Source organism: Colobus angolensis, unplaced genomic scaffold (assembly GCF_000951035.1).
Source record: "Colobus angolensis palliatus isolate OR3802 unplaced genomic scaffold, Cang.pa_1.0 Scaffold7, whole genome shotgun sequence".
NCBI classification, from domain to species: Eukaryota; Metazoa; Chordata; class Mammalia; order Primates; family Cercopithecidae; genus Colobus; species Colobus angolensis.
The window spans coordinates 18,136,580-18,159,856 of NW_012120709.1; the positions used below are offsets into that span (position 1 = coordinate 18,136,580).

The following is a 23,277-nucleotide window of genomic DNA, read 5'->3' on the forward strand; positions in this document are numbered from 1 at the left end:
GCAAGGCTGCCACAAGCCGGTGTTGAGCTGAGTTGCTGACCAAAAGGATTTAGTGTCTGGGCCCCTGAGGACGAGTCCACTGCCTGGGGGCAGTCTTTCTTCTCTGCCTGTGGTTGCTACTATAGACCCACTCAGAAATTTAAACATCAATTAAGGCAGCGTCATTCATTTATTTTAAAGATGTAATTCCCTCAACAGAATTAAAATGCAGTTGACTCAAGGCTTGTGTGTGAGGGCATCAGGCCTAAAACACAGCTCGGGCACTGACTGCTGTATTATGTAGGGCAAGCTATTTTTAAAGCTTGTGATTGTTACTGTAACCAGGAAACAGGCGGGAAATGAATGATTTTGCAGAAGATATAGACAGGAGCTAGATGGTATATTCGCATTTGTAGGAAGAGCAGTGCCATGCTGGAGCTGGCCACCCACACTGACAATGCCACGGTGGCACTCAGCCAGGCCATAGACATCCTCCGGGCTTCTTTGTGGACCATCTTATTTATGTCAGTGAAAATGCTTGTCCCTCTTCCCTCCCTAGGACCTCTTTCTTGGGGCCCATGAGTAAGTGCACACACACACAGAAAAACTATCGGAGACACGTTCCCTTTTTATTGAGACTGCCTCGTGTGAATTTACTGTAACACCCATTTGTTGTTTTCTGATTGATGCTTCATAGCTGCGTGTATTGATACTTGCATGTCTCCTCTCAACTGGGGACAGGTATTCTGCATCTCGAAGAGACTTCAGCTCTCCTTCCCTCCCAGAAATCTTCAGTGCTTAAAACTGTCAGTAAAATCTCTTAGGGAGGCCGGGCGCGGTGGCTCACGCCTGTAATCCCAGCACTTTGGGAGGCCGAGACAGGCGGATCACGAGGTCAGGAGATTGAGACCATCCTGGCGAACACGGTGAAACCCCGTCTCTACTGAAAATACAAAAAAGTTAGCTGGGCGTGGTGGTAGGCGCCTGTAGTCCCAGCTTCTAGGGAGGCTGAGGCAGGAGAATGGCATGAACCCGGGAGGCGGTAGAGCTTGCAGTGAGCGGAGATTGCGCCACTGCACTCCAGCCTGGGCAACAGAGCGAGACTCCGTCTCAAAAAAAAAAAAAAAAAAATCCCTTAGGGAGTCTGAATGGAAACTTTGATTTGCAGCTTCAAAAAAATACTGCCTTTCTGAGATAGTCGCCCAGCTCTAGATAAGAATGGTTGGATCAGGTGCTCCAAACAGGAACTGAGATCCACAGGTGACATGGGGGGGCCATATGGGAGGGCAGATGCATAAACCCTGTAGAATAAATCTCCTTTGAGTATCTCTTTTTAATAAGGGTTTTTTTATACATACATATACACATACACTTGAGTCATTTTTAGCTTTTTTTTTTTTTTGAGACGGAGTATCACTCTTGTCAACCAGGCTGGAGTGCAGTAGCGCGATCTCATCTTACTGCAACCTCCACCCCCCAGGTTCAGGCGATTCTCTTGCCTCAGACTCCTGAGTAGCTGGGACTACAGGCGCCCACCACCACGCCCAGCTAAGTTTTATACTTTTAGTAGACATGGGGTTTTGCCATGTTGGCCAAGCTGGTCTCAAACTCCTGACCTCAGGTGACCCGCCCACCTTGGCCTTCCAAAGTACTGGGATTACAGGCATGAGCCACCATGCCCAGCCCATTTTTAGCATTTTTATTTGAAATGTAATAAAAGGATTTTCCAAATTACCCCTTTCATAGCTGGATAGCGGAAGGAAACTGTGAGGGTAAACCCTGAAAATGCAGATATAGTGGAGGTGTTTCGTGTCTACTTACATTTTTAATAACTTTTTTTATATCAAAGGTAGTACATACAAGTTCTGAAAAGGATATACACCTGGCCAGGTGCAGTGGCTCACGCCTGTAATCCCAGCACTTTGGGAGGCTGGGTGGATCACCTGAGGTCAAGAGTTTAAGAAAAGCCTGGCCAACATGGCAAAACCCCAGCTCTAGTAAAAATACAAAAATTAACCAGGCATGGTGGTGCATACCTGTAATCCCAGCTACTCAGGAGGCTGAGGCAGGAGAATCGCTTGAACCCGCGAGTTGGAGGTTGCAGTGGGCCGAGATTGCACCACTGCGCTCCAGCCTCGGCGACAGAGTGAGACTGTCTCACCAGAAAAAGAGAAAAGAAAAAGAAAAATCAAATCAATGAAAAATCAAGTCATTGTTTTCTAGCTGTCCCAGGATAAAATTGAACTCAGCAAATATTTTGTAATGAAAGACATAATTCCTCTTGTAGTCTAGATGAGAAAATAAATGTATAAACTGACAATTTAAGTAAAACCATAAATTCAGGGGTACTGCCAGGTATTTTGTGTGACTCAGTAAAAATATTAAGGATAAAAAAAGAACCTGCATGAAAGGAAACACTAAACAGACAACCCACAGAATGAGAGAAGATTTTTGCAATCTATCCATCTGACAAAGGTCTAATAGCCAGTCTATAAGGAACTTAAACAAATTTACAAGAAAAAAAAAACATTAAAAAGTGGGCAAAGGACAAGAACAGACACTTCTGAAAAGAAGACACTCATGCAGCCAACAAACATGAAAAAAAGCTCAACATCACTGATCATTAGAGAAATGCAAATCAAACCCACAATGAGATACTATCTCATGCCAAGCAGAATGGCAATTATTAAAAAGTTAGGAACAACAAATACTGGCCTGGTTGCGGAGAGAAAGGAACAGTTTTACACTGTTGGTGGGGGTGTAAATTAGTTCAACCATTGTGGAAGACAGTGTGGCTATTCCTCAAGGATCTAGAAGCAGAAATACCATTTGACCCAGCAATCCCATTACTGGGTATATACCTAAAGGAATATAAATCATTCTATTATAAAGATACATGCACGAGTCTGTTTGTTGCAGCACTATTCACAACAGCAAAGACATGGAATCAACCCAAATGCCCATCAGTGATAGACTGGATAAAGAAAATGTGGTACATGTACACCAATACTATGCAACCATAGAAAGGAATGAGAACATGTCCTTTGCAGGGACATGAATGGAGCTGGAAGCCATTATCCTCAGCTGAACAGAAAACCAAACACCACATGTTCTCACTTATAAGTAGGAGTAGAATGGACACATGAGGGGAACAGCACACACTGGGGCCTATTGGCGGGGTGGGGAGAGGGAGAGCATGAGGAAGAATAGCTGATGCATGCGGGGCTTAATACCTAGGTGATGGGTTGATAGGTGCAGCAAACCACCATGGCACACGTTTACCATATAACAAACCGGCACATCCTGCACATGGACCCTGGAACTTAAAAACTGAAGAAGGAAAAAAAAAGAGCCTACTTGTATGGCTTATCCTATAAGAAATGTCTTTTGACGGAGGCCGTAAGTATAAGGATGCTCAACAGATAATTACTTAATGATCTTCTTTTCTCTGTTGCCTTATTCATTTCTAAACCATTCTTGGCTAGTTTTAGAAAATTGTGTTAGTAGAGAGTTAAGGAGCTTAGAGGTATGAATATAAGTTCTCAAACAGCCATTCTTTCTTGCAAGGAAACTATTAAGTTTAGTCAGAAAGGAAAGTTTATCTGGGGAAGGACCAAGGAGAGAGGAAGAGTTGCTGGCCAGGTTTCAGAGTTTTGCTTTCTGTTGCCATGGGGAAGGTTGGCCAATGTGGAAAGGAAGCATTTGCCACTCTTCCTCTTAAATGACCACTCATCACTTTAAAACCCTGTAATGCATTAGCCACCTTACGCGAGTGAGGGCTATAGCCCAGAATGGATTTTATGGAATAACCTTCCCCTCCCTGCAGCAAACAAAGATCTGAGTCACCCGAGTCTCCTTCTCCAAATAAAGGGCCTTGCCGCGCCTTCAGATTGGCTGCCGTAAGAGGAAAGTTTCCTGTGTGTCTGGCAAAGGGAAACCCCACGCCACCTCTCACATACGTGAGCTTCTCCTGCTTCCAAAGGAAACAGCAGCTATACCCAGTGTTTTCCAGGTGAAAGTACTGCTCAGAACGAAGCGTCTTATTACTGGCTGTTCCTGAGCAGCTAGTCATAGGAGAAAATAGATTGATTTCCACGGGGGAATAGTTAAGGTAATGAGGTAAATAATTACCTCCTCACAGGGGCCTTTCCAGCCAGAACTTGCAACCACAAACCCCCCCCACTCCCACCCTGCCGCCGGTATGCTGTTCTGCCTGCCATTAGGCAGTTTGCGTGGCAACTGCATGGGAAGGACCAGTGCTTGCAGGGAGCCGTGCCGCGCTCACCCCTGTGGGATAGGAACCATCGATAACGTATATGTTGCTGGAGGAGACAGAATTCAGTGCCCTGGGGCTTATTAGCCTCTGCTGGAATTTTGGGCCAGTGAGCCATTTGTTGTTCTACAATGGAAGGCTTTGGCTGTCTGCCATTTGAATTTTTTTTCAATCCGTTTTGTGGTATCAGTCTGTCTATATAGAATTCTTACTTTCCATTCCTCAGGCACATAGAACCAATTAAAGACTAGATCAAACGGGCAGGTACTTAAATTATGAACATAAAAGTCTTCCTAAAACCTTCCAGTATGTTTATGGTTGAAAAGGTGACTACCCCCCCCTTTTTTTTTAGCAGTGAGCCATGTAATTTAAAAAAAAAAAAAAAAAAAAAAACTCCTCCCTCTTCATTTCCCTTATTTAAAAAAAAAATAACCGATAGGCCTCAAACTAATATACCCCTGTTCTTCTGGAAACCACTAAAAAAGTTGTTTATTGTAATAATGATGACTCAGAGAAACCTGGGCAGCAGTGCCAGTTCAGGTCATCACAGGCTTCTGTCTCTCTCTGAGTCCTGCAGTTGACTTGCCTTCACTTCTAATCTATGTGTTGTCATTCATAATAAATATGTGCATGTTTAAATATTTTACTTAATTTCTAGTTTGCCACAAGTCTTGACATGTTTTCCTTTGTGGATTTTTCTGTCTCAGCAGTGCAGAAACTGAGTTTCCTCTCTCCCCTGGCGTTTAGGTCAATGGCTGTCTGCTTGACCCTGTGCCTCCTGTCCTGGTGCGGAAGGGATGCCAGTCACTGCCCAGCAACATGATGGAGACCTCCATTGATGAAGGGCTGGAGACAGAAGGAGAGGCTGAGGAAGACCCCGCTCATGCCTTTGAGGCATTTCAGTCCACACGCAGCGGGCAGAGACGGCACACTCTGTCAGAAGTGACCAATCAACTGGTCGTGATGCCTGGAGCAGGTACGGTAGAGGAGCGACACTAGCTTAAGTCTTCATGGCATCATCTCTTACTCCAATCGCCAACAAGTGGTCATGATGCCAGCCAACTCTTAAAATTGAATCGATAGCTTATTCCTTTATGGAGCAGATTCAGCAGGCGTCGCAGATGCAGCCTGGCAGCAGCTATCAAAGGTGAATTGAAATGTCTCTGAGTTGGCTCCCGTAGTCCCCAGGATTCATCTGGGTGCCAGATGATTCATCAGGGACTCTGGCTCTTGTGGACTGGCTATGATCCTACAGATGCCACTTCTGGAGTGTGTTCTCCACTAAACTTGAAGATGACTAAACTGGCCAGTAAAAAGTAAACATCTGAAAAGATGTTTTGATTGGAGATTAAGGACATGGTAGCTGTCAAGACTCAAGCTGGTTATGCTTTGTACCCTATGTTCCAAGAAGATGCTGTTGCTGTTGGTTTTATCTGTTCTGTTTTCTCTTAAAGGGAAAATGTTCTCCATGAATGACAGCCCCTCCCTTGACAGTGTGGACTCTGAGTATGATATGGGGTCTGTTCAGAGGGACCTGAACTTTCTGGAGGACAACCCTTCCCTTAAGGACATCATGTTAGCCAATCAGCCCTCACCCCGCATGACATCTCCCTTCATAAGCCTGAGACCTACCAACCCAGCCATGCAGGCTCTGAGCTCCCAGAAACGAGAGGTCCACAACAGGTCTCCAGTGAGCTTCAGAGAGGGCCGCAGAGCATCGGACACCTCCCTCACCCAGGGTGAGCACTTCCTCCTCTGCCTTTTGAAACTCACGTCATAGGAGGGCGGTTTCTTGCCATGTTAGTGTGATCACCTGTGGTCACCGAAAGGCCTCGTATTTTAGTTAAACTGTTTGGTCTTGGTGCTTTCTTTCAGGAATTGTAGCATTTAGACAACATCTTCAGAATCTGGCTAGAACCAAAGGAATTCTAGAGTTGAACAAAGTGCAATTGCTGTATGAACAAATAGGACCAGAGGCGGACCTTAACCTGGCGCCGGCGGCTCCTCAGCTCCAGGACCTTACTAGCAGCTGCCCTCAGGTGGGTACCTTGGGCCCTTCCCTCAATGGCTGTGTGAGGATGAGGTGTGAATTGGTCCTGAAGATGGTCATTTTCACTTAGAGGATTTCCTCCAGTCCTGGAGCAAACAGGTTCTTTGGGAAAACCCACAGCTTCTTTGCCTTGTTGCTGCCACCTGCCACTGACGGGTTCAGCCCATCCACACTGCTTCCAAGTGATCAATACCAGATGGAGGCCTGGAGACTCTTAAGCTGTTTTTGGCTCACAAGGCAGAGAATAGATGAGTGACCTCTTACAGTCACCCTTGAACTCCCCTTCCTCCGCCACACATGCGCAAATGAAGAATAATGAACTGCACCCAAATGAGAAGCTTCTCACCACTACTTTTGATGTGGCATCACTTTAGTAAATATTACAAGTAGATTATTCATACTAAAAATACAATAAATACTGCTACTTATCCGATTTTTTTTTTGAGCCTATTTTCAGTGCACCCAAGAGGATTATAGTTCAAGGCCCACGTGAAGGCCATGGCCTCCTGGCGACACCAAGAGCCTTTGCTGTAGTACTGACTAGGTAGTTGTTAACTAGAGATAATACGTGCATAAATGTTCTGCAGAGTAAGGAGCCCTCAGCCTACTGGCTCCGTAAAAGCTTTGAGTATTAGTAAGTCTTAATGGAGTTGGAATTCCTTTTGGACATTTGCAAAGGTGCTTCAGCTAAGAACTGAGTTGTTTTTCCCCATGGGGAATTGGTGAAAGTTGTTTCCACCCCCTTGCTCCTCAGGAGGAAGTTTCTCCACAGCAGGAAAGCGTCTCCACTCTCCCTGCCAGCGTGCATCCGCAGCTGTCCCCACGGCAGAGCCTGGAGACCCCGTACCTGCAGCACAGACTCCAGGTGGGTCCTTCTCCTTGCGAGTCCGCCTCACTCTGCTCATCCAGAATGTGTCCTTCTGCGAAGCAGAAACGTGTTTTGCCTGGCATTTATTTAGGGTAGCTGCTTGATTCCTTATAGGCAAGTAGCTTTGACTCTGTACTTGCAGTTTCTAGAAAGGTGTTCAGTTTCAGCTTTATGCTCGGTGTTGGTGGTGGGAAAGGCTTTGTCCTCAGGCCCCACAAAAGGATATGTCACTGAGGGGTAGGAACGGGAGACCTGGCTTCTTTGTTTCTAACTATACTCCTCTTAATGAGTAATAAATAAAATGAAAATCTTAAGTCTGCAGAATGTCTACATGGACTTTCCCTGTTGGTGCATAAAAATCTTAAAAAGTGATAAAGCACCGATCCCGTAAAGGATGACTCATTCATTCAGCGGTGGAGATCTAACTCCACCTTTCTCATTACTTCTTAATGTCCATGAGCTCACAGTCCTAGTGGACTTTGGGAAATGGAGTGGAAAAGGGAAGTAGGTGAGGGCAGAGATGGGCCAGGCCTGCTGGCCCGATGCTCTTTCAGGGTCTGCGGGAGCAAATATCAGTCCCTTCACCCCATGTGGATTCTGTAGGATACAGTTGGATTCATCCTGCAGGCAGAAGCACATCTGATGACTGCATCCTAGCACATTGTCATGCTCGTGTTGTTTTTCTGCTCTTCCAGAAGCCCAGCCTTCTGTCAAAGGCACAGAACACCTGTCAGCTTTATTGCAAAGAACCACCGCGGAGCCTTGAGCAGCAGCTGCAGGAACACAGGTGAGAAGGGGGCTTTGGCCAAAGAAGTTGCTTCCTTTCTAGAAGCCTTGAGAACACTGAATGTGTTATCCTTTCCCTCTCACGTTCGCCATTACTAGGAAAATAGGTTTTCTGCATGTGCCACAGGCCCTCTGAGCATGATTACTATCTCCGTATCCATGGAGGATGGTCCTGTCAGGCACTGGCAGCCCTACGGCGCACTTTGTTTTCCTTTTCTTCTAGCGTTTCCTCTTTTGGGTATGACTAGCTCCAAGCTTTCACAGTCAGTTGCCCAAAGCATGGAGGTGGGGTAGGCGGCACAGGAGCCTTCCGTCCTCCCTTACTAGCATGTGTGCCCACTGGCCTCACTAGTAGAAGCAGCTTGGTCAAGGTAGAGCTACCTTAATCAATCCATCAACTGCAGACACCTGCAGAGGCCAAGGTGTCTCTTCTTCTAGCCTCTTCATAAGGGAAATCATCCTCTCATTGTATAAAGAGGAAAACTCGGGAGTCAGAGAAAATGCATTCCTGCTCACGTTAGCACTGAAGGATCATCAAAACTGGGGGGCAAAAAACAAGATTAGGTTGAAGAGAACCAACACAATCGGTCCCCAGTCCCACTTGTTTTTGCTGACATGAGAAAGAGAGACTCAAGTAGAGGACTGAAGCTACTGACTGGTATTGCATTTACATTAAAATTGCCATCACTTGAGAAGATTTAAAATTCTTTCCTTTGATATTACCAATTTAGGCTCCAGCAGAAGCGACTCTTTCTCCAGAAGCAATCTCAACTGCAGGCATATTTTAATCAGATGCAGATAGCAGAGAGCTCCTACCCACAGCCAAGTCAGCAGCTGCCCCTTCCCCGCCAGGAGACTGCACCGCCTTCTCAGCAGGCCCCACCATTCAGCCTGACCCAGCCCCTGAGCCCAGTCCTGGAGCCTTCCTCTGAGCAGATGCAATACAGCCCTTTCCTCAGCCAGTACCAGGAGATGCAGCTTCAGCCCCTGCCCTCCACTTCCGGCCCCCGAGCTGCTCCTCCTCTGCCCACGCAGCTACAGCAGCAGCAGCCGCCACCGCCGCCACCACCTCCACCACCACGACAGCCAGGAGCTGCCGCAGCCCCCTTACAGTTCTCCTACCAGACTTGTGAGCTGCCGCGCGCTGCTTCCCCTGCGTCAGACTATCCCGCTCCCTGTCAGCATCCTGTGGATGGAGCCCAGCAGAGTGACCTGACGGGGCCAGACTGTCCCAGAAACCCAGGACTGCAAGAGGCCCCCTCCAGCTACGACCCACTAGCCCTCTCCGAGCTGCCTGGACTCTTTGATTGTGAAATGCTAGACGCTGTGGATCCACAACACAACGGGTATGTCCTGGTGAATTAGTCTCAGCACAGGAATTGGGTGGGTCAGGTGAAGGAAGAGTGTATGTTCCTATTGTTATTCCAGCCTTTGAAATTTAAAGCTTATTTTTTTGCCCTCTCCCTGACGGGGAGAAATCAAGTCACCCAACTGGAATCAGAGGGCCTGGCTGGGGTGGATGTTGCTTCCTCCTGGTCCTGCCCTGCCACAGAGTTTCCTGTGGCAAGCGCTGGAACATAGTTGTAGCTGAGGCTCCTGCCCTTAGGTCGAGTGGAGCAAGCTCTCGAGGGCGGCACTGACAAATGTGTTCCTAAGAAGACGTTCAGACCCAGGTCTTATGCAGGATTACATCCTTTTATTCTCAAGGGCAACCTTGGTGGAAGCAGAAAAGGTGTGTGCTCTTGCATATATAAGGGGAAAAAAAGGCAATATATTTTTCACTGAAGCCGAGCAACCACATATGGCTACAAGGCAAATCAAGACGACATCAGGAAATCGGATGCACAGGAAATAAAGGAAGGCTGTGCTTTGTCATTGAATCCTAAGTTCTTAGCTGCTGATGCAAGTTGTCCCCCAAGGCCATCACAAAGCAGTGGGGCGTGAGCTCTGTTTCAGGGGCCATTAAATAACAGCTGGTACTGACCCCAGAGACCACCTTCATCTCCATTCGGGAGCAGGTGACATACCCCTTCAGAAGGTGCCCTGGGTTGCCGAGTGTCAGAATATACTCAGGACTCCAAAGGTGTCACACGTGGCATTGACAGGAGACCCGCCACCGTGGAGACAGGGGGCAAGAAACTCAAGAACACATCAAGAGCACCAGCCCTGGGCCAGGGAAGACAGGCTTTTCCTCAGTCTCTCGGGGACACTGCTGGCTTGGGGGCAGTCGGTCTCCAGGGTACCTGTTGTCTCTTTTCCGATGTAATAACTACTTTGACCTTATACTATATGTTGCTAGTAGTTTATTGAGCTTTGTATATTTGGACAGTTTCATATAGGGCTTAGAGATTTTAAGGACACGAAAAATGAACTTTTACGTCCCATGTGAAGTGGTAGTGCTGTGCCTTTCCCCCAGATCATGCTTTAATTCTTTCTTTTCTGTAGAAACCAACAGTTTCCATTTATGTCAATGCTAAATCCAAAGTCACTTCAGAGTTTGTTTTCCACCATGTGGGAATCAGCATTCTTAATTTCCTTAAAGTTTTGACTTGTAATGAAATGTTCAAGTATTACAGCAATATTCAAAGAACCACAGATGTGTTAACCATTTTAGCAGATCATCTGCCAGACACATTATATTACTAATAAAACTTAACCAACACTTACAATCCAGTCATCAAAGTAAGTAAAAATTAGATGTTACAGCTAGCTAACTGTATCCCTAGAAATTATGAATAATTTGTCATTTGGACAGTTAACATCCAGGTGTTACAAATTCAGTGTTAATTCTAAAGATGACCATTTCTGCCCTTTAGAATGGCTTGTCCCATCAGCAGATGAATGTGTTAAGCACAAAGCATCTTCCTTAAAGCACAAGGAGAGGGACTAACTGATGCTGCATCTAGAAAACACCTTTAAGTTGCCTTTCCTCTTTGTAGTTAGTGTCCAGGCAGGTGAAGTGTGGAAAGTCTAGGGGGTTCCATTCTGGCCGTGTGAGCCCAGTTCCTACCAACTTCAGTAACTCGAGCAGTCTCTGTTGCTGGCCAGAGACTGCCTGGTCGCCAGCTCACCATGGTGCCAGGACACTTCGCTGAGGCACTGTGCTTGGGGTTGGACTCGGTGTCAGTGGGAAAGGGCAGTGTGGGGACTGTCATTTTTGTGATTTAATAACACAGTGAAAATCCAGGAAGAATGAATTAAGCTCCTTCTGGGAGTTGTTTATTCCTGCTCGTGCTTAAGATTGATGATTTCGTGAAATAAAGAACATCATTTCATTTAAGAGATCATTTCATTAAGATCTCTAATCTGTTTTGAGTCTTTGCAAAATAGCCAGTTACAAAATGGGGCTTGATTTGTTTAGACTGAAGGAAGACGTTTTCCCAAAATACACTACAGAAGTGCTCCAATATTTGTGATACTAAAATGCCTTCCAGATTGAAAATGGGGGCCGCTCATTTCAGAACTGCAGGAATGGTGTAGTTACAGATCGACATAAACTCCTGCCCCCCAAAAATGCCATGAGCTGCTTAGCCCAGGAGACCTGGGAGCTATGGCAGGACGGTTAGGCCAGCCGATGAGGGACTGCGGAGAGGCTACTGGAAGGTTAAGGACCCAGAGAGAAATCGAGCTGTGCCCTGCGACAGCCGGGCCTATCAGGAGCCGTCAGACACAGCAGCGGCGTGGACACCGGCCTGATGCAGAGCACGACCCCTCCTGCTGGGACCTGTGTTGTGAGCTCCTATTTGCTTATCTTGTTTATTTCAAGCAGAAATCAATAAATTCCATAACCCTCTGTATTGACTGCAATGTAAGCTGCTGAAGAGACTGGTTCTGTTGGTCAGTCGGGTGTTTGCTCAGCCCTGTCTGGTCACCTGTGCTGCTCTGTCCCTAACTAGTGACCCGTGGAAGCTTCCAGGCAGTTTTCTCTTCCTCAACACTAATGTAACACTAAGAAGGCTTAGTATCGCTCTTTTTCTCCGGGGCTTCTCTGAGGTACTGACTTGCTTTCCAGTCTGTTTCACATTAGCAGTGTGTACACTACTGTATCATCATCATCAGCTTCATCACCCTGTAAACCAGGCTCCTCTGAAGAGACTTTGGTGAGATAAACATGAGGTAAAAATTTCATTCGGCAAAAGGTGCAATATGTGTGGTACTTTATTTTTTATGTTCTTTTTTTTTAATCCGGGGTATTAGTCTCTGCTTTGGGAGAAATGCACTAGCTCTGCAATTTCCAGCTGGGCAAGTGTGTCTCTAGTATCTCCATGCAACTGATACACTGGTCCCTGTAAGGCAAACAGCATGTTAGCCCAACGGGAAGAGGGGGCCCACTTTCGCATTCCCAGTGACACCGACCGTCCCCAGCTGCCCCCTCGCCACCTCTGCCTGTACTGCCCTCTGCCACCATGGGAAGAGAAGGAGGCCGACAGTTCTCTACACCAACCCCCTGGAGAATCCCTGGGTGGGAGAGAGTCAGGGCCCAGCAGGGGAGTGGGGATGGGGCTCAGGGACTGTTCGTGCCCATCTGAGCAAACCCCTTCTCTCCTCCATCCACTTTTGCCTCCTAGGAAAGAAAAAGTCAGTGGCCCTTTCCTCCTCAGATATCAAGAACTCCCCGTGTTTAAACCATGTGCTGGAGTCAGGCTGGGATGGACAGGAGCCCAGGACTGAAGCCAGCCCTTGTCTCTTGTGCCCCTTCCCAACTCTGGCGCTGGAGTAATTGGGGGGGGTTCTAGTGTTTTGATGGGGCGCAAGGGGGGACCCCCTGTAGGAGTATCAGCCTCTCCCCTGCCCCCTACCCTTTCCCACGGACTGAAGGCTCCAGCAGAAGGGACTCATCGTGAAAATGACCTACTCCCCTACCTCCGCCCACACACGAGTGTCATCATCAGTGCTAAAGGCAGGGAAACGCTCGCAGAATTCTGCCCACGGGTTGGGGGGGTGGATAGTCCCAGCTCCAGTGATCAGGTGATCAGCCAGAAACTAAGGCAAGGTGACAAGCAGCAGCCTGGAGTACCAAAGAGCCTCTGGAGACATGCAGGCGGGTGAGGATGCAAGGACAGGGTGAGTGAGCAGCGCTCCTTTTTGGGGTCCGCCAGCCTCTAGTCAAGCCCCAGGTTCATAAATATGTTTGTATTACATTTTAAAACCTGTAGCAACAGTCACACTTAAGCTCCCTATTGGTTTAAAGTAATTCACACTCCAGATAACTTTTTCCCATTTGACCTCCTGTAGAGACGATATGCAGTGTCATTTCACAGAATCGGTCCCTGTGAACCATGGCTGACCCCCGTGCTGGGGCTGACCTGCTACACTTGAACTCCTAAACTGGCTTGCCCCTGCTGCCTTCTGGGAAGCCACCAAGCCACTCGGTCTCTTTGTGCCTAAACATCAACGGTGAAAATTGGAGAACAGGGAGGCTCGTAAGTTGGAGTCATTGTACAGGCAGGGATCTTTGATCATTTTGTTGCTTCTGTAATTTATTTATTTATTTTTTTTGAGACAGAGTCTCGCTCTGTCGCCCAGGCTAGAGTGCAGTAGTGCGATTTCAGCTCACTGCAACCTCCACCTCGTGGTTTCAAGCAATTCTCCTGCCTCAGCCTCCCTAGTGGCTGGGACTACAGGTGTGCGCCACCGCATCCAACTAGTTTGTGTATTTTTAGTAGAGATGGGGTTTCACTATGTCCAGGCTGGTCTGGAACTCCTGACCTCAGGTGATCCACCCACCTTGACCTCCCGAAGTGATGGGATTACAAGCGTGAGTCACCGCACCCGATCTGGAATTTTTTATGGAACTTATCTTCAGAGCGATGTACGAAAGACAAGAGCAGTATCGGCCCGCCGCAGCAGTAGATGAAGTCGATTAGTAGTAGTAGGTGAAACTCTGTCTCTACTAAAATACAAAAAAATTTGCCGGGGGTGGTGGCGGGCGCCTGTAGACCCAGCTACGCGGGAGGCTGAGGCAGGAGAATGGGGTGAACCTGGGAGGTGGAGCTTGCAGTGAGCCGAGATCGCGCCACTGCACTCCAGCCTGGGTGACAGAGCGAGACTCCACCTCAAAAAAAAAGACAAGAGCAGTATCATCTGCCTTTGTTTCTAAACTGGACAAAGAGCTTTTCTTAAAGTTTCTGTCTCCCTTCTGACAGGTTCCACAGCATGGTCTGAAGCACCAGTAATGTCAGAGTCCTTGTCTGGCCCTTGGTGGCGAGTGAACGAAGGCAGTGGAGCCTGTCACCTCCCAGGAGCCTCTCACATTCCTGTTTTACCATTTTTGTCCTAATTAAGGTAGCCTGGCTGATTCTAGAAGACTAGCAGCCATCCTAGGTGCACCCCCACCTTACGTCCACATCTTCTCCAGGCAGGTTTCAACCTCTCAGCAGATTCGGGCACACACCGGGGCACAGATAGAGAACCAGGCAGCACTGCCCACAGACCCACCCAGGGAGAGCTTTGATGGGTTCTGCCCAGATACTGCCCTCGCCCGCCCACAGGGGAGCAATAGCTTATATTTGTACATTAGTTTTACCAAGCACTTTCACAAGTACTCTCTTCTCATCCTCACAATTCTATGAAATTAGTTGGGGAGATACTGTCCTTATTTTTCACAGCTGAAGAAACCAAAGCTCTCGGAAGTTTGTGACTTCTCTGAGATCACAGCTGGTGACAGGAGGAGCTGGGACAAGCGCTTGGGCTGACTGGCTTCTGGTTTTGGTTCTCTGGCTTCTTGCTCTGGAAGAGGCTCACTCGTTCCCCTCTCTGTCTTCAGTAGCATCTGACTCTTTTCTTAAGCAAACAGCTGTATAAACAAAGCCCCCATTTTGGTCAAGCACAGGGTGCATGTGACATTGTTCCCATAACCTTATTCTCCACTCGACAGCCGCCTGGCTTTGGGGGAGAGGCCGCTTTCAGGTGACAGGGCAGCTGTCCAGGTGGCCGTGCACTGAACCAGGCTGAGGGAGACTAAGACCCCGCAGACCCACCTGCCTTTCAGCATCCAGTGAACTGCAGAAGTTCAGGCTCACCTCAAAGACGCCTAGTTTTTCCAAGTTACAATACAGCAGTTTCCCACAGGACACCCCCTACTCAATTGCCAAGGGGCCGCACTACACGGCATCAGGTCAGCACTGCAGGCCAGCAGATTCCGCCCCAGGAACCGTCATGAACTCAGCCTTTGTCTCCAGGGGCGTGACATTTCCTTACAGTCAAGCCCCATCAAATAGAAGTGCTTATTACTTTTAGGATTAAAAAAGTAATAACAGACTTAGACTTAATACTCTGTCTTTTCAGAGGCAAAGTGGGTGGGTAGAGGGGAGCTTTAAAAATAGAAGTACAAAACAACATCCTGGAAACGTATGACCCCAGATGGAATAATGTCGCATTCCCCAGTGCAGATAACGGGCTGCTGCTGGCTGTGTGGTGTCTGTCTGCTGAAGATTTGCTCAGTCAAGGAAATTCAAGTGGTGAGACCTTTCCACCATGGGTGGTAAGAGAAACCTGCCTTCACCAAAATCTCTGAAGGGGAAAGAAGCGGAGAGAAAGGTTTGCTTCACTTCGGGGACTGCAGTTTGAGAAATAAAAGGGATACAGAGATATTTGCACTTTGTAGAAAGGGCAAGATTATTTGCTTATATCTGAAGGGAGGTGGGTGGTTTTGCTGGATGTTTGGTCTGAAAGAGTTACTTTTGATAAAGTTAATCTAACTGTAGTTATTTTTTTCTGTGTGCTTTCTTTTTAATTACTAAGAAAAAATTGGTGAGTTCAATAGCTTTGGTATTATGAGTGCAAATCATAATAGCTCCAATTTAAAAAAAAATCAAAAGTATAACTTGTCACTCAATGTTAGAAAATTGCCTAAAATGCAGTGTAATAAATAATCTTTGTACCAAATGGTAATTTAAATGGGGTAATTTTCTGCAAGGAAAATGTACTGTTTTTATGTTTCCAACCCTCTTGAATTAAAATAAAAACAACTTGTTTTCTAAGAGCCCAGGTGGTGTGAATGTCAGGTTAATGCGATAGGGCTTTTGCCTCATCGGGCCTTGGGTGGAATTTTTAGAGTAGGGAAGGTGGCTGTGTTCTCTGAGTTCTGGTGCTCACTTCAGGCTGCAGAAAAGGACAGTGGATAATATGTTCTCATTGACGTCAGCAGGGTAAATAATACCTTGCTCTGAATCGCCTGAGTACACGTTAGCCGCTGCAGATCGCTGACGGAAGCACTGCTAACCGCAGCCTGCACAAGGACAGGGCCCCGCTGGGCACTGCTTAATTACTGCTCCTCGATTCTCAGAGTCCCAGGGCAAAGCCCATTGGCCCAGGTAGTCTGGGCAAGGGCCTCATCCTGCGGTAGGAGAAGGGGAGGCAGATGCAGGGGGCTCTCCGAGGACAGGCAGCTGCAGGGCAGGGGCTGGAAATGGGAGGGGAGGTGCTGCGAGCTGCCAGGCAAAAGACTTCGCTATTTAGTCACGATGTCACATCTTCTCTGGGGTCTGCCAAAGGCCTCGACATTGCACGCGCGCTCACACAGTGCACTCTCTCACAGGGGCGGGCACCCTTTTGAGGCCCAGCTCTGCGCCCTCAGGGTGCTGGAGACACCATGTGCCAAGCTGCTCTCCTGCGTCCTGGACCTGTTTCAGTGCCAGGCCCTGAGTGAAAGGCCACTGTTATATCCAGCTTGCTGGCAGCAGGATCTCGACTGAAATTTGGTTTCACTCAAACCATTCCAATTGAGCCCATGCTATAGAACCGAGACAGTTCTCTCCCTGCGGGGTGAGCCGCTGGCCTCTGGGTAGCATTGGGAAGGTGCAGTCGGCAGGGCCCACACTGGCAGAGGCTGGAAGGAGCGGAGCCCCCTCCACCGACGTCCACTGCTGCCTGACTGCTGACAATAGCTCAGTTCTGCCTTACACTGGCGGTTACCCCTTGGCTACCCAAAATTTCAGTATTGCTGAGTTTCATTTCTTTTTTAAGGAAAGAACTAAATTTCAGTCACAGTGTTTTCCCTTTGCCACCAGATTTCTCCATCATTCTTATTCTGTGTTGCCAAAAACAACTATAGTGCCCCAGGACGCAGGCAAAATAACAGACCAGTGGCCAGCCAGGCCCCAACCCCGCACTCCCCAGGACACCCGTCAGTTCTGCGGCCTTTGTGGGTCGAAGGCTCCAGCAGGGTGGGGAAGGAGAGCGGCAGGGAGGCCTGCACCCCAAACCCAGGGTCTGCCCGGTGGATGGAACCGGCCAGCAGTGCTTGCATTTCCCAAGTCCTTCATCATGACGCAGGAGAGGTGGGAACAGGACCCAAGGTTCTGTTCCTGGCAAGCAGCTGCTTTCTCCCCCACTAGATCTTAAATTGAGGGCTCACAGATCCCCTTGACATGCAAGCTATGGACTCTTCCCAAAAAGCATGTACACAGACCCAGAACTTCAGACAGAATTTCAGGACAGGAGTTGGTTCCTGGGCCCCCTGAAGCCCCTTCCCGACCAGGGACCAAAGTTAGGAACCCCTGGCCAGGCCTCTGCTCTCTCAGAGTTAAAGTTCTTGGTCAGGCGCTGTGGCTCAGGCCTGTACAACACTTTGGGAGGCAAGAGGCAGGTGGATCACCTGAGGTCAAGAGTTCAAGACCAGCCTGGCCAACATGGTGAAACCCCGTCTCCACTAAAAATACAAAAATTAGCCAGGTGTGGTGGTGGGCGCCTGTAATCCCAGCTACTCTGTAGACTGAGGCAGGAGAATCGCTTGAACCTGGGAGGCGGAGGTTGCAGTGAGCCGAGATCGCACCACTGCACTCCAGCCTGAGCGAGAGGGCAAGACTTCGTCTCAAAAAACAAAGATCACAGGGACCCTCCCTGCTGAGGGGTTCTAATCCCTCCCTGGGTGGATCCAGGTGACAGGGAGCCTCCTGCTCGCTAGCAGCCCACAGGCACCATGGGAGGAAGTTCTGGGCTTTGTGTACTAAATCCTGGGTGCTACGTGGCTACAAAGGAAATGTCACCTGCACAGAAAACGGCTGCTCTGCCCTGGGGGCTGAGGGCTCTGCCCTTCTCATTTCAGCCCCGCCAGTGATTTCAAAAGCTGAGCAGCCCTTGAGCGATGGATTATCGCCAGGAATCATCCTGGACAATGTCCCTTAGGAGGCAGATGTGGGTCCTGACTGAAGCGAAGGGAAGGGGCTGGGCCCTCCCTCAGACACAGGTGCCACTGGCACACCTGCCTCCCCCTAGGTATGAAGCTGTGCCCACAAATCACTCAGGCGAAACCAAGGGCAGGCAGGGCAGAGAGCTTGCCAGGCGCCTCTGCCGCTGTTCTTTCCAGCAAGCCTTCCTGCTGCTGCCTCCCTTTGTCCGCGTTTCTGGGGGGATTTCCTAGGGTGGACTGACTCAGAGCTGCTCTGAAATTGGCAGAGAGCGATTCCAAGCCCAGGGAAAGCATGAGCCGGGCTGAGCCCCCGAGCCAGCATGGTGTCTGCGAGGGAGGAGACAGGAGGGAGCAGCAGCACGGGAAGCGGACTTCCCCGGGAGCTGAGCCCCCAAAAGCTGGATGAGCAGAAAGTTCAGAAAATGTGGGCCCAGAGGGAAATGAGGCATTAGGGATTGCGATTCTGAAAGGGAGAACTGAGTCACTCTCTCCTCAGGTCGGCTGGCACAGCTCTGGCTCCAGTTCCTCACCCCCCAAAAGTGAGATGCCCAAAGTGGGGCTGACTGACAACTTGGACCCTGAGGAGTCTGTTCACTGTCACCCCAGGGCCACCCACATAGTTGGGGGTGGGACACAACGGAATGGAGGAAAAGCCCACCAAGACCTTTTCTCCAAGTGAGCCGCACACAGCGCCCAGAGCGCACGGCCTTGCCTGTCTCTTCCGTCTGGGATCCGCCAGAACTGCCTTCCAGTCACTACAGAGCCCGAATGCTTAGCAGCTCCCCTGTGCCAGCAAAGTGAGGGCCAAAGGGCAGGCAGGCAGTGGGAGGGAACTAGGGATGAGAAGGCCAGGCAAGGAGGGCTGGGCACGGAACAAGCCTGGGAGAGCAGGGCCCAGCTCCCACCCAGCCCGGGAGCCGCCACCTGGCCACCCTCCAGGCAGAGACAGTCCAGAAGGCAGCAAAGAACCTCTGACAGAGGCCTCGTCCCCTGGCGCCCTCTCAGCCCTGCCACTAACCCAGGCAAATCATTGTAAAGGCTGGTGTCTCCAGTGGTAACTTGGAGCACAGGCTGGCTGGCTTCACCCCTGGGTTTATTACGAGGGGCAAATGCAGCCTGGCATGGCACTGCCCGGCAGACCCCCACTCCCCTGGAGGGCTGTCAGAGAGTTCCACTCTGCTTGTCTTTAACTCTTGCCTGCCCCAACACTAGGTACAGAAAATGGCTGTTTCTTGCCTGTGAGCTGTCTTCACCGGCTTAAGTGTGGTTGCGCTGTTCTGAGCATCTGCTCCAGGCTGAGAACTGGGAACTCTGCCCCAGGATTTCTGAATTTTGGGAAATGAATTCTAGGCAGCATCAGCTATGGGTACCACAAACATAAGAACATCCCTGAGAATCTCTGTCACAGGTGGGAGGACTTTTTTTATCTCCAACTTTCAGGTCAGCCTCCAGTGTGGAGACTCGGAAGGCCCGGGGGTCTTTTTGTGCAGATGGCTGTCCCCAGGCCCCGCAGTGGAGAGGGCGCTGACAGGAGCTCAGCCTAAAGACCTGCTCCCGTGGGCCCTGTCACCAGGCTGTGTCTGACTTCCCCATGGACTTCAAGGTCCAATTCCCTTAGCTGGAGGCCACTGGGGATGGGATCCAGCATCCCCGGGCTTTGGTCTTTGTCATCAGTCCTCAGTGTGACTGGACTCACACCTCCTGTAGTCTTTCTGGGTTCAGGAGAACCAATCTGCTGGCCAACAGGTTGGCCCTTAAGGAGCTCCTCCCCTTCAGGCACCCCCAGCGGAGCTCCTCAGAGCTTCCCTTGAGACCCCCAGGGCAGCGCGAAGGCCCTGCCAGCCTAACTCTCTGGCAGGGACAGGGACACGCAGCCCTCCCCCAGTGCTAGAGGCTGGCTCTAGGACAAGCAAGGTTCCTGAGCTGCGGAATGGCTCCGGCCTCAGGCCCAGAACAGCCTGGTTCACTAGCAGGAGCTAATTCGATCCAGAGAAGAGACACAGGTCAAAAGGCACAAGTCAGAGACCCTCAGGGCCCAAGGGACTCTCTGAGTTTGGGGAAAATAAGGAAGGCAGGAAAAACCAGAAACAAGAGTAGAGGCGCATGGAAGGCAGAAGATGGTGTTAGCTAAGACGCGGTACAGGGGCTGGTCTCAGGTCAGTGTGTGTACAGGACAGACTGTCTGCAGAGAAAAGGAAGAGGAGGAGGGTGGACGCAGTCAGGCAATGTCTGTAGCCATTATTTATGGATGCTTCACTTGATTTTAGTCTCCAAACCTGGGCTCGGCATGGAGACTGAATGTCCCTCACAGCTGCTCCTTCCTGCAATAACAAGACTGACATCACTGTTGTCAGGGAAATGGTGTTTTGATTAAAATCATGTGACAGCTACTTCGTGATTCAATAAACAAATCCCCTGTTAACCCTTGCCTGACAAGGCCTGCCAGCAGCTTCATCAGGGAGCACCCTGCGTCCTGTCTGGGAGCGAGCCGCCGCGCGGACCCGGGACAGCACAGTGTGGGAGGTGACCCACGCTGCTCCCTGGCAGATCCTGCCTGGGGGACACACGTGACATCCAACACACAGGCACCTCCACAGACTTCAAGGGCGCCAAGGAGGCGCCCTTCACCAAGGGAGACTGGCTCTCGCCCCTCCCATTTTCTCTTCAAGTGATGGACCCAGCCCCTGGAATGTCCAATGGCTCCCTGAGGGCCCTGAGGGTGGCTGAGAACGGATGGTTCCCGGGGCTCTCAAGAGCAAGGCGCTCACTCTCACCCCTTTCGGACAGACTGGCAAGTCCACTACGCACCCTAGACAGTGAGGGGTTAAGAACAATTTCTGGTTGCAATTGGATGACTTCCTGGATCACTCACTTGGCTGCTGGCCCCTGACACACAGGGTTCTGCCTGGCAACGGCCAATTCCCTTTCCATCTCCCCCTCGGGTCATTTTCCCTAAGTGAAACAAATGCAGGGAAGGCTCCCTGAGTCATGGGGCGGGGGATTTTTCTGAGTTAACTGAACTGAAGCCTCAGAGGCCTAGCACCACTGGGCCTCCTTTCCTGGAAAAACAGATTCTCAAATAGACATGACAGGGGTTGGGGGAGATTCATGAGGGACCGAAAAATAATGACAGCACTTAACCACCTAGGGTGGGTGAGGATGACATGAGATTTGAAGTGCCTGACAAGGGGCTGCAGTGACCAAGGCTCGAGTAACGACAGTTAATTCTCAATAACTCCTCAGCTAGTGGAGGCACAGCTTGGGCCCTCAGAGCTGAGCAGGTCAGCCATGGGAGGGCCACTTCAATGACCCACGCTCAGATCGGGTCTTACCATGCATTTATGGCATGAGCAGTTGGCTCTGAATTTGTAGGAAGACGTAACCCCTTTCTTCCCAAAGAAGTCTGTGGTTTAGGCCTAAAAAATGTGTAACTGTCACCCCCCACTCCTTCAGCCAAGTTCTCCTTCCTGCAGCCCAGTTCTGTGAAGAGAACATGGACTCCAAGGACTGGCCACTCGGGAATCCATCTGGACAGTCGTCGCCCAGCCCTTCCTCCCAGTGGGTGGCCACTGCAGGAACGACCGGTGCTGCCCACGGACAAGTGTGCAGCCACTCAGGAAGGCAAGAACATTCAAAGTGAGCGAAGGCGATCCTGGACCTCAACAACAGGAAAAAACGTTTTCATGGTTTCGGTTCACATAAAATGAAAAGCCATGTGACTTAAAAGGCAGCCTTTTTGATGTTACTTCATAGAATTTTCACCAAGCGAACCCACTAGAGTGGGTGTGAGAATGTCAGATTTTTCCCCATGAACTAAACGCAGTCTGGCATCAGCACGAGGCAGCCAAGCCCTGCTGCTCTCCTTTTCTGAATATATCTGTAAGTCACAAATCGCCCTCCTAATGAATGGCCCTGGGGCAGTGGCTGGCACCGACTGCTGAACTACGGCTTTTCACACCATTTCCACAGAGTGGCGTCCAGTGGGGCTTGTAGAACATGAGTTGTTACAGAGAAACTTGCAACTATTTTTATCTTGAATGGAAATAACTGAGAGGAATTGTGGCAAGTCACTTCTGTATTATGTGAGGAAAATGGGAACAGCCCCCTTTTACAAGCAATTCTTCACCAAACCCCACCAGTGTCCTCTGTATGGGCTTCGCTGTCAGACGGGGAGGTGATGGGAGATGGGCCTCAAGCTACAATAGTGACAGCTCTGGCCGGCGACCCGTCCCTCAGAAAGCACTTCCAGAATGAAGCCAGCAACAGGCTTTAAAAACCTACTCCCGGCCCTTAAAATTGGACTCTTCCCCTGGGGACAAAGTGAGAGGTGCTGCTTCTCGGCCTACCCTGCGGCAGCTCCCTGCAGACCAGGCCACCCTGGCTGCTCGCAGCCCTGAGGGCAGGACTTGGCCCCAGGCTTCCGGGGCACTTACCTTCCCCGTGTCCTCTCCAGGCACTCTGGGTCTTGGGAAATGGTTCTTGTCAGCCCGAGGGACACTGGGTTCTCCACTGTCCTTCACAGGAAAATCTAGCTTCCTCAGCCTTTGTGCCACCACTAGAGACACAGACAGTGGAGCTGTAACTGTCCCTGATCAGGGCACATCCCTCCCAAGCCCACCTGCACTTCCCAGCCAGGATGCCCTCAGTTGTGCCAGCAGAGTTGGGAAGTCCAACAACAGCCGACAAGTATATGGAGCACTGGGCAGAGAAGGCTGGGGCAGTCCAGGTCGTGCTGAGGTGCCTTTCCCTCGGGGCCCTGGAAAGCGCCGCCCCATCGGGCCTTCTGGTGTCCACCTGGCTGTTCCCTACATCTTGGTCACTGATGGCCTCCAGAGCCCCGACCACAGGAAAGACCTGGCTCCTTTCAGAACTCCTATCAGTGTAAGAGAACAACTCTGGAGACAGAAATGACTTGGCTTTTCGACGCAATGAGGAATTACTCTATTTGTCCTCCAGATTTCCATCCCAACTGAACGTTATGTAATTTCCTGGAAACAGCAGGCTCGTGGAGGCAAACAGGGGACAGTGAGACTATTCTAGGTACAGAGGACTGGAGGGAGACATGTGAGGGAAGAGGAAAGAGGGGAGTAAGGAACTGGATGGAAACAGGAATACTGGAGAATCAAAGGGAAACAATGACATCACATCAGACTGCAGTCACCTCAGCTGGTAAACCCGGAGAACACTGG

At 49.8% G+C, this 23,277-nt stretch overlaps 2 protein-coding genes across 5 annotated transcripts in view; one reads left to right on the forward strand and one right to left on the reverse strand.

Annotated features, from left to right (window-relative positions):
* Window positions 1–12,101, forward strand: part of SIK2 (salt-inducible kinase 2) — a 126,611-nt gene extending 114,510 nt beyond the window's left edge. Inside the window, exons 10-16 of one of the 2 annotated variants that reach the window (XM_011926718.1) lie at window positions 5,000–5,228; window positions 5,707–5,991; window positions 6,128–6,291; window positions 7,057–7,167; window positions 7,866–7,957; window positions 8,688–9,302; window positions 9,975–12,098. In XM_011926718.1, the coding sequence (XP_011782108.1) occupies window positions 5,000–5,228; window positions 5,707–5,991; window positions 6,128–6,291; window positions 7,057–7,167; window positions 7,866–7,957; window positions 8,688–9,302; window positions 9,975–9,978 (1,500 nt within the window). In that variant the 3' untranslated portion in view covers window positions 9,979–12,098. Of the gene's footprint in view, window positions 1–4,999; window positions 5,229–5,706; window positions 5,992–6,127; window positions 6,292–7,056; window positions 7,168–7,865; window positions 7,958–8,687 lie in introns of both variants that reach the window. The other variant, XM_011926716.1, reaches the window with a different exon arrangement.
* PPP2R1B (protein phosphatase 2, regulatory subunit A, beta) overlaps window positions 12,092–23,277 on the reverse strand; it is a 41,525-nt gene continuing 30,339 nt past the window's right edge. For 2 of the 3 annotated variants that reach the window (XM_011926713.1, XM_011926712.1), the window contains 2 exons: window positions 22,522–22,643; window positions 12,092–12,242 (listed from right to left, as the gene is read on the reverse strand). In XM_011926713.1, the coding sequence (XP_011782103.1) occupies window positions 12,150–12,242; window positions 22,522–22,643 (215 nt within the window). In that variant the 3' untranslated portion in view covers window positions 12,092–12,149. Of the gene's footprint in view, window positions 12,243–20,364; window positions 20,410–22,521; window positions 22,644–23,277 lie in introns of all 3 variants that reach the window. The other variant, XM_011926711.1, reaches the window with a different exon arrangement.